The sequence below is a fragment of the Rosa chinensis genome, chromosome 4, assembly GCF_002994745.2.
Source record: "Rosa chinensis cultivar Old Blush chromosome 4, RchiOBHm-V2, whole genome shotgun sequence".
NCBI lineage: Eukaryota > Viridiplantae > Streptophyta > Magnoliopsida > Rosales > Rosaceae > Rosa > Rosa chinensis.
The window spans coordinates 58,400,176-58,413,532 of record NC_037091.1 but is presented as its reverse complement, the minus strand read 5'-3'; the positions used below and the strand labels follow the sequence as shown (position 1 = coordinate 58,413,532).

The following is a 13,357-nucleotide window of genomic DNA, read 5'->3' as shown; positions in this document are numbered from 1 at the left end:
GACCTGAAATGACAGTGATGCCCTTGACGTTTCAGGGCCAGTGAGTAGTTGTAACGAGCGGAATCTATGTCGTTTTCACGTACATGAGTGGGATACGTTACCCTCACATCCATCTGGCCGTTGATATTAATGACTTGGTTATGGGTAATGAGATTGATGGGACGAGATGGCGCCACGTGGAGGTCGGGGCGCGGGCATCATGACTGAAGCGTGAGTTTATTAGTTTTACCATAAACCGTGATACAGGAGATCCTCCGTACTCTGACACGCGTGTCCTGCCCATCACATGTTTCTATTAGATGAGTCAATGTTCTAATTATAATTAAATCTAATAATTAAGACAATTAATATAGGGGTAAAATAGTAAAAAATATGTTACTGGGTCAGCGCAAGGTTGAGAGTGGAAAGGGGATTAGGTTAGGATTAGACCAGATTAGGTGTTTGGATCCCCTTCAAACTAACAAATGACAACAATATACAGGTAGAGGCGGCGGCACTTGGGTGGCGATTTCAGTTCAAGCAACGACATGGCCTTTGCGATGGTAGTTCCTCAAGGTTAGAACTGATCTTGTCTTGATGGATGCTAATTTGAATTGTAGGATTGCGACGTTTTTTTTTAAGTTTTTGATAAATATTTGAATTAAGCTTGTTATAAAATTTATTTTATTTTTGTTCGCCAATGTTTTGGAGTCGTATGTGCCTCTTTATATCGATGGTATATACTCTTTGTATTTTACTTTATTCTTTTGTTCATCTAATACAATCCTATCTTTAACAGAAAAAATAAAGTGGATCGACAAAAGGGTAGGTCGTCTTGTTCTAAAAAGGGTTTATTGCTTTTTGCTTTTACAGTTTTATTGGGAGCGGGTTAGAATAATAAATCAAACCAATTAGTCATTTCTAAGTTAAGGTTGCTTGGACTTGCATTGGGAACTTGTTAATGTCGTGAAAAGCAGCATTAATGGATTATTACTTTGGGGCGTATAGTTGATCATTTAGTCCAAAGTGAGATTTGATGAATATAAACAGATTTGTTAATGAAATAAAATAATAGTAATGGATCTAAATGCACTTTAAACAAGGGGTTGGACCTTGGTAATGGATATGAGACGACTTTATTAAATATCTTCTTTTTCTGGGGCAGGTAGGGTTCGAACTGCATTAAACTAAGGAGTAATTTGAATTTTATGTCTTCGATTTGCGATTCAAATTATGATTGATAAAAAAGAGTAATATGAATTTAAACCATTTCACCTTTACCAGTGCGCGGCTGCGCGCCATAAAGCATGAGTTTTTTTTTTTCTCCCTTGTTTTTAATGGAAATTATTCTATGCACCGACGGTGTAAGTGACCCAACCCTTATAAAATAATCTCAATCCTTGATATTTATTATCAACTTTATTTTTAATAAACAAAAAGTGTATTTAATGTAATCTAACCATTCATTTATGTTGGTGCAAGTGCACAGCGGTACACTGAATAATCTCTCTGTTTTTAATTTTCTTTCTGATTTAAAAAATGTTTCATGATTTATGTACATCAAGGTAATTTTTAATAATTTAGTTTGGAAGAAAAAGCATAAGGTTGTCGCTTGTAATTTGGGGAGATTTGTCCAACGGAAATAGAGCATGTTATTTTCTTTTAGACCTTCCAAAGTCTTGATAAATGGCTGCATATCTCGGGTTGTTTCAGTTTACCATTATTTCGGGTAATTTTGGTTCTATGTTCGTCACTTCATCATGAAGTAATGAACTACACATATACTGTTCTAGCTTCCTAAACTGCTTCTCATATGAAGTATGCTCTTCCCTTGAGCGGAATTTCATCAGTTTAGACGGGCGACTACAAGGCCCATATTGGGTATGTGTCTCCGAAAAACTTGTATGGGCCTTAGCTATATTCATGCGCTTCAAGATTGTGCTCCCCCCGAGTCCAATTACATTTGCATAATTGCATCATATGATTGAAAATAAATGTCAATTTAGTACCAGTCCCGTGAGAATGAACGCCAATTCAAAGAAAGAAATTGTATTCGTGACAGATTCAGTTTCATCCCTCTGGATTCAGATAGTCATCAAACTAATCTAAGAGAACTAAACTGCACACTAACACCTGATGGACTTGCCTCTTTTTTGACAGCAAATTCCATCCCTTGTTGGTTTCCGGTCGAAGCTCCAGAAGGACATGAATGTAGATTGTAGAGATTGAATCAACAGTTTTATACTGAACAAGAAAAGTTAATGCACAGTTCAAGTTTAATTGATCGATCACATATTACCTTGATCTATATATATATAGACGGATTATCCCTTTAAGGTTCCCTTAAAACAAAGTAAATTAAATAGAGTTCTATTGTAGTGATACCAAAGTAGAAGAAGGATGTGCTGGTTCTGCTAGGGATTTTGGAGGAGAATACAAGTAAGGCTTTGGTGGTATCTGCAAAGATCCAATACTTCCTTCCAACATTTCTATGACTTGTTTCATCGCTGGCCGGCTTGAGGGATCAGTTTGTATGCACCATAAGCTCACGATTATCATCTTCCTTGCTCTGCCTTTGTCTTCCTCATTCATGATCCTCTGTAGGCCAAGTTCTTGATCCAATTCAAGACGCTTGTAAATCCATTGTGGAAAGTATATCTCACTTGTATCTTCAACTTCAACACCGATTTTCCTTCTTCCCCCAACCATCTCCGAAAGCATCATTCCATAGCTATACACATCAGATTTGTGCGAGATACCACCAAAATTTCTACAAAACACTTCAGGAGCAATGTACCCAGCAGTTCCTCTTGCACCCATCATTGACACAATACTCTCTTTTCCGTTGCATATTTTAGCCAGGCCGAAATCTGAGATTTTCGGTGCGAAGTCCTCATTAAGAAGAATGTTATGAGGCTTGATATCAAAATGCAAAATTCTTGTGTTACAACCGCGATGTAAATACTCTAGTCCTCGAGCAATGCCAAGTGCAATTCGATCCAATGCTTCCCACCCCAAGTGATGATCTTTTCGTGGGTTATTTGCATCAAATATGAACTTCTCCAAAGATCCATTAGGCATGAATTCATAGATGAGAGCTCTTTCTGAACCCTCAAAACAAAATCCCAACAAGCTGACAATGTTGACATGAGAAGTTCTACTAATGGCTGCAACCTCATTCATAAACTCTTCTCCATTACCTTTCGATCTGTTCAAGATCTTCACTGCTACAAGAAAGCCGTTGTTTAGTTTTCCTTTGTATACACCACCGTAGCCCCCTTGTCCTAATTTTTCCTCGAAGGAGTTTGTCATTTTCTTCACATCCAAGTAGCTGTATCTCTGAACTTGAAGTGGTCCATAGTCCATTAGAAATTCCGGAACAATTTGATGACTTTGATTTTTGTTCATCCAAAAGAAAGTAGATTTATCAGACAACTTTCTCCTGAAGCAGCAAACAACAACTAATACTAGAATCATAAGACCACCTGCACCTGCTGATCAAAGAAAATAAATAAATTGCATATTTATGCGGTATGAGATGTCAGGAAAACATAAACTAGCATGCAATGCTGATTGATATTCAAGGTTTGAATTCTGAAACTTAATTCTGTATTGGGGCACTTGGAAATGACTTGATTCCAAGAGTTTAAACACTTGTATTAGATCAAAATTGCATAATTTATATCTGATTGAAGATAAATCAATCTTACCTAGTCCTAGGCCTAGGTCTAGCTTCAATCCCAATGCAACTCCTGCAACACAGATGGCAGAATACATATCATTAGCTGGGAAATATTAGTTATGCAAGACTTTAAATTTGACTTCGAAATTGCAAGACCTTAATTAGTTAATTAGATGGTCCTTCAGGCAAAACCCATAGGCATTAAATTTTTTTATATCTAAATTCTATCATGGCACAACCGAGGAAACACAGCACATCTATTTATCTCAACATTGTAATCGATGTCGACTCATTGGGAAGAATGCGTCTTATTTGTGAAGGGAAGCTGTTGCTGCCTACTATTACATTACAGAACTGAAGTAGGCGGGACAACGTAGTTATTCCCCGGAGTGAGGAGCAACAAGATAAATGATAAGAGAGAAACAGAGCAGGAAGACTTCCTCTCATTGTTTCTTCAATTACTACTTCAACCACGTTCCTTCTCAATATATAATACTGTGAAACAGGATCCGGATCCAAAGACTTTCATGTAAACACGGCAATTGACTTGGAAAATTTTGGTCAAACTTACCGGAAATGGGAAATTATACTTGCAAGACCTTATTTAGTTAATTAGATGGTCCCCCAAGCTAATCCTCAGGCATTTTGTTTTTTTTTTCAATATCTAACAATGAACTCAGAACACTCATAAACAGAGGAAGAACAAGAAGGAAGATACATAAATGACTAACCTTTACCTTTACAGCTGACAGCATGAGGCCTATCTGGGCAGAAACAGCTGAAATGATACGTCTTGAAATCGAAACCACACTTCCCTCCACTGTCTCTGCAGCGACTGCAGTCGCTTGCAAGCCATTTCAGCATAAACCCTCTTCTCAACGCGTCTGCTACCCCCAACTCATTCCCAACATTACTTACGGATTCTTCAACCGGAGCCACCGCTACCACTTTGCGTCCGCACTTGTCAGACACATCATCAAATAGTTGGTCATCATCTCGAGGCAGCGCCAAAATTGAAGTAGTAGTAGTAGTCCTACTGCTTTGCTCAAAGCAGCCAATCTTGTACTCTAAAAACGACTCATCAACCAGAGAAGAGTTGCAGTAGAGCAAAACGATCTCTTTTTGATTCGGAACAAGGGCATAATTAACAGTAGGAAAGGTTATGTTTTGGACTAATGGAATACAAACATCTTTGTTTGAGTTTGAAAGAGCAGCGTTTGAAACCACAAGAGTTCGGTTTTGGTAATTGATATTGTGGACTAAGTACTCATTTCCAGCCAATTGGAGAGTAGGGTATCCACCTTCTTCATTATCATTGCAGGAGAGCTGAAACCCCGGAAAGCCGCAGTAGTCTTCTTGCAGGCCTGGGATGTAGAACGGAAAGCTTATGTTTTGGCCGCCACAAGACTTGGGCACACTGCAGTTTTGGTAGTGAGAGTCCACAGCAAATGAGGTTTCTGATAAGAGACAGACAATGAGAACATAGAGGTTTATGAATGTGGGGAAGAAGAACATGTTTTGATGTTTCATTTGGGAGCTTGCAATTTTTGGCAAAGACAATGAAGATGATGATGATAATAATTTTGAGGAAGAGGGGAGAACAAGCTTTGCTTCATTTCAGATCCTGTAAATTGATTAAATACAGCGAAGAAAGACGAAGAAAATATGGATGAGAGGGAATTTATGTCGTGTTGAACGTTGGTGAAAGTGACTTGATGGTGGCCCAAACTGAAGTCTTTGGGCCTCCGAGTTTTGAATGGAAAAAGCAGGCAGTCCAATTTTTCTTCTTTCGGCAAATTATACTGTTGAATTAGTAAATAGTCAAATTTATATTAATCCTATGATCAGTGTGGCTTGACACTAGATGAGAAAGAATATACAATAGCCGCCCAATGAAATAATGTTGCTCATCGCTTCGTTTGCTTCCTTGCTCGATCATAAATATACAGTTTACTGAAATATTCTTCATTGTACAGATTGACTAAAACACAGGATTGCCGCAATAGGATTCTTGCTGTCCGTGAAGAACATTTAATTCAAGCTAGAATTCTATAGGACTGCCCTTGTTCTTTATCCCTGCATTGCTACAATCACGTTTTAACTTTTACTTGACAATTGATTTCAGTTAGCAGTTGGGTAATTAGATTTATAGCATTTTTATAGATGGATTCACCGAATAGTATTGAATTGTTGTTGCGAAGTATAACGATATGTTTAATTTTATCAAAATCGCAAAGTCTCTAATTTTTTTTATTTTTTTTAATTCATGTCTAATGGATTTCTTGATAAATTCATATTTGATGCAAAGACCACCCAAAATGATCATCACTTGGGATGGGACATGTTGGAGAGAATTTCACTCAGTATTGCTCAAGGACTGAGTATTGACATCGCAGTTGCAGCACACAAATTTTACATTTTGACATTATGCCTCATAACATTCTTCTTGACGAGAACTTCTGGCCAAAAATATCTGACTTCGGCCTTGCTGAAATATTCGACAGAAAAGATAGCATTGTGTCAATATTAGTTGCAAGAGGTACTGCTAGATACATTACTCCAGAAGTGTTGGTTGTTCTCCGATCGAAGCTTCAGAAGGAACCATCAATGTAGAGTTTGATTCAACAGTTTTACTAGGAACAAGAAAAGTTATTGCACGGTTCAAGTTTAATTGATCGATCACATTGTTACCTCATGTCTTTAACTCTTTATACTTGTTCTCTATATTTACGGATACCACATTAAGGGTCCCTTGATACACAAGTAAAGTAATTTAATTAGAGTATTGTAGAGATACCAAAGTAGAAGAAAGATGTGCTGGTTCTGCTAGGGATTTTGGAGGAGAATACAAGTAAAGGCTTTGGTGGTATCTGCAAAAAACCAATACTCCCTTCCAACATGTCTATGACTTGTTTCATCGCTGGCCGGCTTGAGGGATCAATTTGTATGCACCATAAGCTCACGATTATAATCTTCTTTGCTCTGCCTTTGTCTTCCTCATTCATGATCCTCTGTAGGCCAAATTCTTGATCCAACTCGAGACGCTTGTAAATCCATTAATGTGGAAAGTATATCTCACTTGTATCTTCAAATTCAACTTCAACACTGATGTTCCTTCTTCTCCCAACCATCTCTGAAAGTATCATTCCATAGCTATACACATCAGATTTGTGCGAGATACCACCAAAATTTCTACAAAACACTTCTAGAGCAATGTACCCAGCAGTTCCTCTTGCACCCATCATTGACACAATACTCTCTTTTCCGTTGCATATTTTAGCCAGACCGAAATCTGAGATTTTCAGTGTGAAGTCCTCATTAAGAAGAATGTTATAGGCTTGATAACAAAATGCAAAATTCTCGTGTTACAACCGCGATGTAAATACTCTAGTCCTCGAGCAATGCCAAGTGCAATTCGATCCAATGCTTCCCACCCCAAGTGATGATCTTTTTGTGGGTTATTTGCATCAAATATGAACTTCTCCAAAGATTCATTAGGCATGAATTCATAGATGAGAGCTCTTTCTAAACCCTCAAAACAAAATCCCAACAAGCTGACAATGTTGACAAGAGAAGTTCTACTAGTGGCTGCAATCTCATTCATAAACTCTTCTCCATTACCTTTTTATCTGTTCAAGATCTTCACTGCTACAAGACAGCCGTCGTTTACTTTTCCTTTGTATACACCACCGTAGCCCCCTTGTCCTAATTTTTCCTTGAAGGAGTTGGTCATTTTCTTCGCATCCAAGTAGTTGTATCTCTGAACTTGAAGTGGTCCATAGTCCATTAGAAATTTCTGAACAATTTGGTGACTTTGATTTTTGTTCATCCAAAAGAAGTAGTAGATTTATCACACAACTTTCTCCTGAAGCAGCAAACAACAACCAATACTAGAATCACAAGACCACCTTCACCTGCTGATCAAAGAAAATAAATAAATTGCATATTTATGCGGTATGAGATGTCAGGAAAACATAAACTAGCACCGCAATGCTGATTGATATTCTGAAACCTAATTCTGTACTGGGGCACTTGGGAATGACTTGATTCCAAGAGTTTAAACACTTGTATTAGATCAAAATTGCATAATTTATATCTAATTGAAGATAAATCAATCTTACCTAGTCCTAGGCCTGGTCCTAGATTCAATCCCAATGCAACTCCTGCAACACAGATGGTAGAATACATATCATTAGCTGGGAAACATTAGTTATGCCAGACTTTAAATTTGACTTAGAAATTGCAAGACCTTAATTAGTTAATTAGATGGTCCTCCAGGCTAAACCCAAAGGCATTTTGTTTTTTATATCTAAATTCTAGATACAAGTAAATAAATGAGGAAACTAAAGATCAAAGACTGACCTGCAGAACCACAGCTAGCTATTTATGGATTTCTTAATTATTATGAATTTTTTGTTTGAATTAGACTCCTCCCTATCATCACTGGCAATAGTTTCAGTGGCAGCAATAATCTATCTAAGTATCTAACAATCTTCTCAAAAAAAAAAAAAAAAAAGGTATTCAACAATAATAAAACTGTTGAAGATAATTTTCCTTAGGAAAATGATTTGTGGCCTCAATGAGGCCTAAGATTTATGGCCTCAGTATTAGGTGTCATGCCATGTCACCTACACACATCATCTATTTGTCAAATCAAGCCATGTAATTCTTGAGAAAAATACCATTTTAGCCTTCCAAAATCTAATGACTCTAAGTTATTTTGAGTTTTTTTCTAAAAGAAAAAATTATTTTGTCTTTTTTTTTTCTTTTCATTACACTCATACTTAGATTTAAATAACAATGTCAAGAATAGAAAAAATTTCATGTAATTCAATCAATAGATTTGCACATACATTTGATCAATAGATTTGCATAACACATGTATATGAGTTCAACCTTTGTTGCATTTCTGTAAATTTTGAAAATATAATGTGAAAAATACATAGTTATATCATTATATGTTCTTATGTTCATTCTTTTCTCTTTATGTAGCTAGGGTTTAAACATTATATTTTAGTTTATTATTTTCTGTTTGTTTATTTTCCTTATATTTAGATTGTAGATGATAATTAATGAATGCTACTAACATGAAATTTTTTTTCTTACCTCTTAATTTAGACATATGTATTTTCCAAATTCAATTTATTAATGCTATTTTTTTGGATGAAATTAATCAATAAAGTTATTGCCTATTTCTTGACACCTAATTCAATATATTTATGCTATTTGGAAAGAAAAATTATAGGAAAGAATTTAAATAAATGAAGAAAAATATTGGTTAAAGAATTTGTAGACATATCTCTTAAATTAATACATAATTAATAGCTGATTTTTTTTTCGTCACCTAATTAAATTCATTAATGTAATTGATTCACCCCTAACATCTAAAAGGAAATGTAAAAGGGTAAAGTTGGTGTTGCAAGTGTATGATGTGGCAAGATATATTATGTGAAATTGAAAATAAAATTAGTATTTGCTTACATGGCATGACACCTAGGATTTGAGGCCATAAATCTTAGGCCTCATTGAGGCCCTATATCATTGCCCTATATCATTGCCCTTTTCCTTATCATTCTCATTACAAGTAGGGGTGTGCAAAACACGGTACAAACCGGTCGAAACCGACCGGTAAATATGGTTTGGTTAAGGTTTTTCAGCATCAAAATATGAAAGCCAGTTTAATACCAAACCAAACCGTTTATGAATTGGCTTGGTTTGGTTTTTCTTTTACTTAAATCGAGAAACCCGAACCGACCGGTATGTATTAAATATAATAGGAAAAAAATTTAAATTTGTATACATAATATATATATATATATATATATATATTTGTGGGTAGTCTTTTATAAGTAAGTTATAAATCTCCAATTATATTTTGATTCTCAAAATGATATACTACCATATTGAATCCTAGACCCAAAAGGCTTAAAACCCAAATAAGTGAATCATTTTGAAAATATTTTGGATTTTGTTCTTTGAATGTTAGTTTTGGATTTTGATTATTAAATTTTTATTATTGAGATTGAGTTTTAGTATTTTTACTATGAATTTTTCGTAAACAAAACGTCAATGCTATATAGGTTAAAACCGCCTTACCGACCGAACCAAACCATCTTTAAATGGATTGGATTGGATCGGATTAAGTTTATTTTCTTTGATGACCGGTTGTCTAAAATGTCTAAACCGCTTACTTTGGCATAGAGACGGTTTGGAGTCAAAACCGATCTAATCCAATCCGCGTGCAGCCCTAATTACAAGTGTACAGTTATATAGCAGCTAATTGCTGCTGTTACACAAAGAGAGTAAATGGTAATTACATCAAATCAGAAACTAATATGCATTTACAACAAATATACAACTAAGCAAAACTGATGCTAGATTGTAGCCACTGCATTATTCTCTCTAACACCCCCCTTCAAACTGGGCGGTGCTGGACGCACAAGTTTGGTACGAAGGAGAAGGTGACGACGTTTATGGAGTGGTTTGGTTAGGAGATCAGCAGGTTGATCCACCGAAGGGACATAGTTAACACGATGACTACGAAGTGCTACTTTTTCATGGACAAAGTGATAATCTAACTCAATATGTTTTGTACGGGCATGGAAGACCGGGTTAGATGCCATGTAGGTTGCACTAAGGTTGTCACAGTAAAGCAAGATAGGGAACTGAATATGAGCACCAAGTTAATATAATAAGTAGCCTAACCAGGTGGTTTCGGCACTGGCATGAGCGAGAGAGCGATATTCAGATTCCGCACTTGAACGATGTTTAGATTCCGCACTCAAACATGATCTGTTTCGGCACTCGCACTCTGATACCATGTTGAAGATAATTTTCCTTATCATTCTCATTACAAGTGTACAGTTATATAGCAGCCTAATTGCTGCTATTACACAAAGAGAGTAAATGGTAATTACATCAAATCAGAAACTGATATGCATTTACAACAAATATACAACTAAGCAAAACTGATGCTAGATTGTAGCCACTGCATTATTCTCTCTAACAAAAACTCTCAGTAGTCATCCCAGCATTTACCGGGTATTCAACAATAATGAAACTCTCAGTAGTCATCCCAGCATTTACCTTCTTGTGTGCGGTTACATTTGAATTCTCCATGGTCATCCATGCATATACCTCCAGTAGTAAAGCACGGAAAACATTCTTTGGTAAAAATCACTAGAAGGGAGAATTTAACAGTCAATGCAGAAGGATTATAGACATTGGAAGGAGAAGGTGGATTTATGGGGATCTGAATGGCTGAGCAAGCTAAACTATCATTTGATACAGTATAGTAAATATAATTTACACTCATGCAGGCATAGTTAGGATCCTTGTAAGGAGGTTTTTCCAGGGTCTTGTTGCATCTGAAAAAGGTAAGGTTGTTTGTGGATGTCTCAAGGATGGGAGAAGGGTCGGGGAGACTTAAATCACTGAAAACGTCATCGTTGCAGACATCTCTTTCTAAGCTCTCTACGCGGTCCTGATGCTTTCTGTCATTAATTGAAATGGTACCTTATTGACTGATGCTTTCAAAATTGGAACCAGTATCCTCCCTCTTTGAGTTGGATCTTGGGACTATAGCGGTCAGAACAATCGACAGTGTACAAACCACATTCAGGTGAATGTGTTTTATTTTTGAAAGGGAAGGAGATACTGCCTACTATGTTATTACAGAAGTAGGCTGGACATAGTTTGGCTTCTAACTTCTGCAATGGAGTATATTGCAATCACTAGATCAGTGAGAGCAGAGAGAATAAACAAAGCAGGACGACTATTTGCTCCCATTCTCTCCCCACAAACCACATCACCAGTAGCAGGCTTAGGATTTTGCTCAGGCTTTGGCTATTTACTCGCCTCTCTCATCCTTAATATCTCGCTGCCTTTCAACACGCTAGTTTGACTTGTTAAAGTATTGAATGGAAGACTTTGAAGTCTTCGCGTTTGGTTGACGAAAAATTGAAAGCGTCCCTAACTTGAAAGCTATTTTCGCTAAACGTAAGCGCACGGGTCGAAAGCCAAATAAGGGAATGAAGTCAGCTTTCCATTGTGGTAGCGGTAATCTATCTAACAATGAACTCAAAACTTCATAACCAAAGAAAGAAGAAGGAAGATACATAAAGGACTAATCTTTAACCCTACAGCTGACAGAATGAGGCCTATCTGGGCACAAACAGCTAAAACGAGACGTCTTGAAATCGAAGCCACACTTCCCTCCGCTGAGCTCGCGCCGGCTGCAGTTGCTAGCAAGCCATTTCAACATAAACCCTCTACTTAACACCTCTTCACTACCCCACCGATTGTTAGTGGCATAATCCAAAACCGGAGCCACCACCACTTTGTGTGTCAGATACATTATCAAACAGTACCTTGGGCACTGCCAAAACTAACGTATTATGATGCGGGAAGTGTGAACACGATAATAAGAGGCTCCGTCAAGCGTCGAAAGTCATATGAGATGAGCTAGAATCCACTAGCAATTACGGGCACAGCCGTAAGAAACATAGAGAAACTTCTCTAATATTTGGTTTTTTTATTGATAACTTGAATGAAGATTACAATCTAAAAGGTCCCTTATATAGGGCACATAACATAAACCTAATACAACTAGAAAACATAAAGAACAATTTATTGTATACTAAAACTAGGAAACCAAATTAAACTTGATTGAATAAAAATCAAAAATAAAATCCTAGATACTAAAGAATATTAAGCAAATAAGTATTTGGAATCCCAACCAAGATTTTGCTCGAAAATCCCGATATATCCAAAAGAGTAATTTATGATTAATTTCATCATTAAGAAGCCTATTTGAATACCAATTTCCAATATTCAAATCATTCTTCTTAATGTAGAAACGCTTCTTTCTTTTCGAGATTCTTTGTTGAAATTGGCTGAAATCTCGTCTTACATCAGTCTCCTCCACTTGAAAAGAACTCGACCTCGAGTTCCTCTTGAATGCAACTCTATCATTAGTAGGAACAAAACATGATAAGCCATCAACTTCAATATTCTTGAAATTAAAAGGTATCACCATGAATCCAATACCGTAGACAAGTTTAGAATAAGCATCTTGAAACTTAAGCTCCTCCACTTGAAAAGGAATGGTCATTGACTTCTCTTTGGGTTGGTCTTGAACACTATTAAGCATGCATGACATGGATATCGATGTGATGAATGAATCATCTTCCTTGTCTTTAATAAGTTTCTCTTCAATTTTCAAAGTGGCTTCTTCATGTTTCTTTTCACACATCTCAAGATGGTCATTCTTGATGTTCTTTCTTCTAGGCTTGATTTTAATTTTGTGCGCATACCACCTAAATAAATATGTGTTGTCCTTGCAATAACCACCATTGACGCTTTCATGCCATGGTCTTCCAAAAAGCACATTAGTGTCGTCCATGTCAATCACATGACAAGTAATCTCTTCTTTATAAAATTTTCCCATAGAGACAGGAACTTTCCAAACCTCTATTACTTGTGCATATTCATCCTCTCCAAATGGAATCCAGTATGGATCACTCAGCTTCACTGTTGGTGATTGAAAATAATCCACAACTTTGTTTGCTACAAAGTTCCCATAGAGACAGAAACTTTACAAACCTCCGTTACTTGTGCATATTCATCCTCTCCAAATGGAATCCAATATGGATCACTCAGCTTCACTGTTGGTAATTGAAAATAATCCACAACTTT

The 13,357-nt window shown here is 36.6% G+C and overlaps 1 protein-coding gene and 1 pseudogene across 1 annotated transcript; both read right to left on the bottom strand.

Annotated features, from left to right (window-relative positions):
• Window positions 1-2,269: 2,269 nt before the first annotated feature.
• Window positions 2,270-5,235, bottom strand: LOC112200831 (LEAF RUST 10 DISEASE-RESISTANCE LOCUS RECEPTOR-LIKE PROTEIN KINASE-like 2.1). Its single transcript, XM_024341839.2, has 3 exons — window positions 4,393-5,235; window positions 3,690-3,731; window positions 2,270-3,470 (listed from the first exon to the last, which is right to left on the bottom strand). Exons 1-3 carry the CDS (start codon window positions 5,189-5,191, stop codon window positions 2,350-2,352), a joined length of 1,962 nt encoding a protein of 653 aa, XP_024197607.2. The 5' UTR covers window positions 5,192-5,235; the 3' UTR covers window positions 2,270-2,349.
• A 1,203-nt stretch (window positions 5,236-6,438) lies between these two features.
• LOC112199658 lies at window positions 6,439-7,490 on the bottom strand (annotated as a pseudogene).
• Between the last annotated feature and the right edge of the window lie 5,867 nt (window positions 7,491-13,357).

Coding starts and splice junctions, on each gene's coding strand:
- LOC112200831 (XM_024341839.2), bottom strand. CDS start 5,191: ATGAAACATCAAAACATGTTCTTCTTCCCCACATTCATAAACCTCTAT. Junction 3,732..4,392: donor TGTCAGCTGTAAAGGTAAAG/GTTAGTCATTTA, acceptor TCTGTGTTGCAG/GAGTTGCATTGGGATTGAAG. Junction 3,471..3,689: donor AGACCTAGGCCTAGGACTAG/GTAAGATTGATT, acceptor TTTGATCAGCAG/GTGCAGGTGGTCTTATGATT.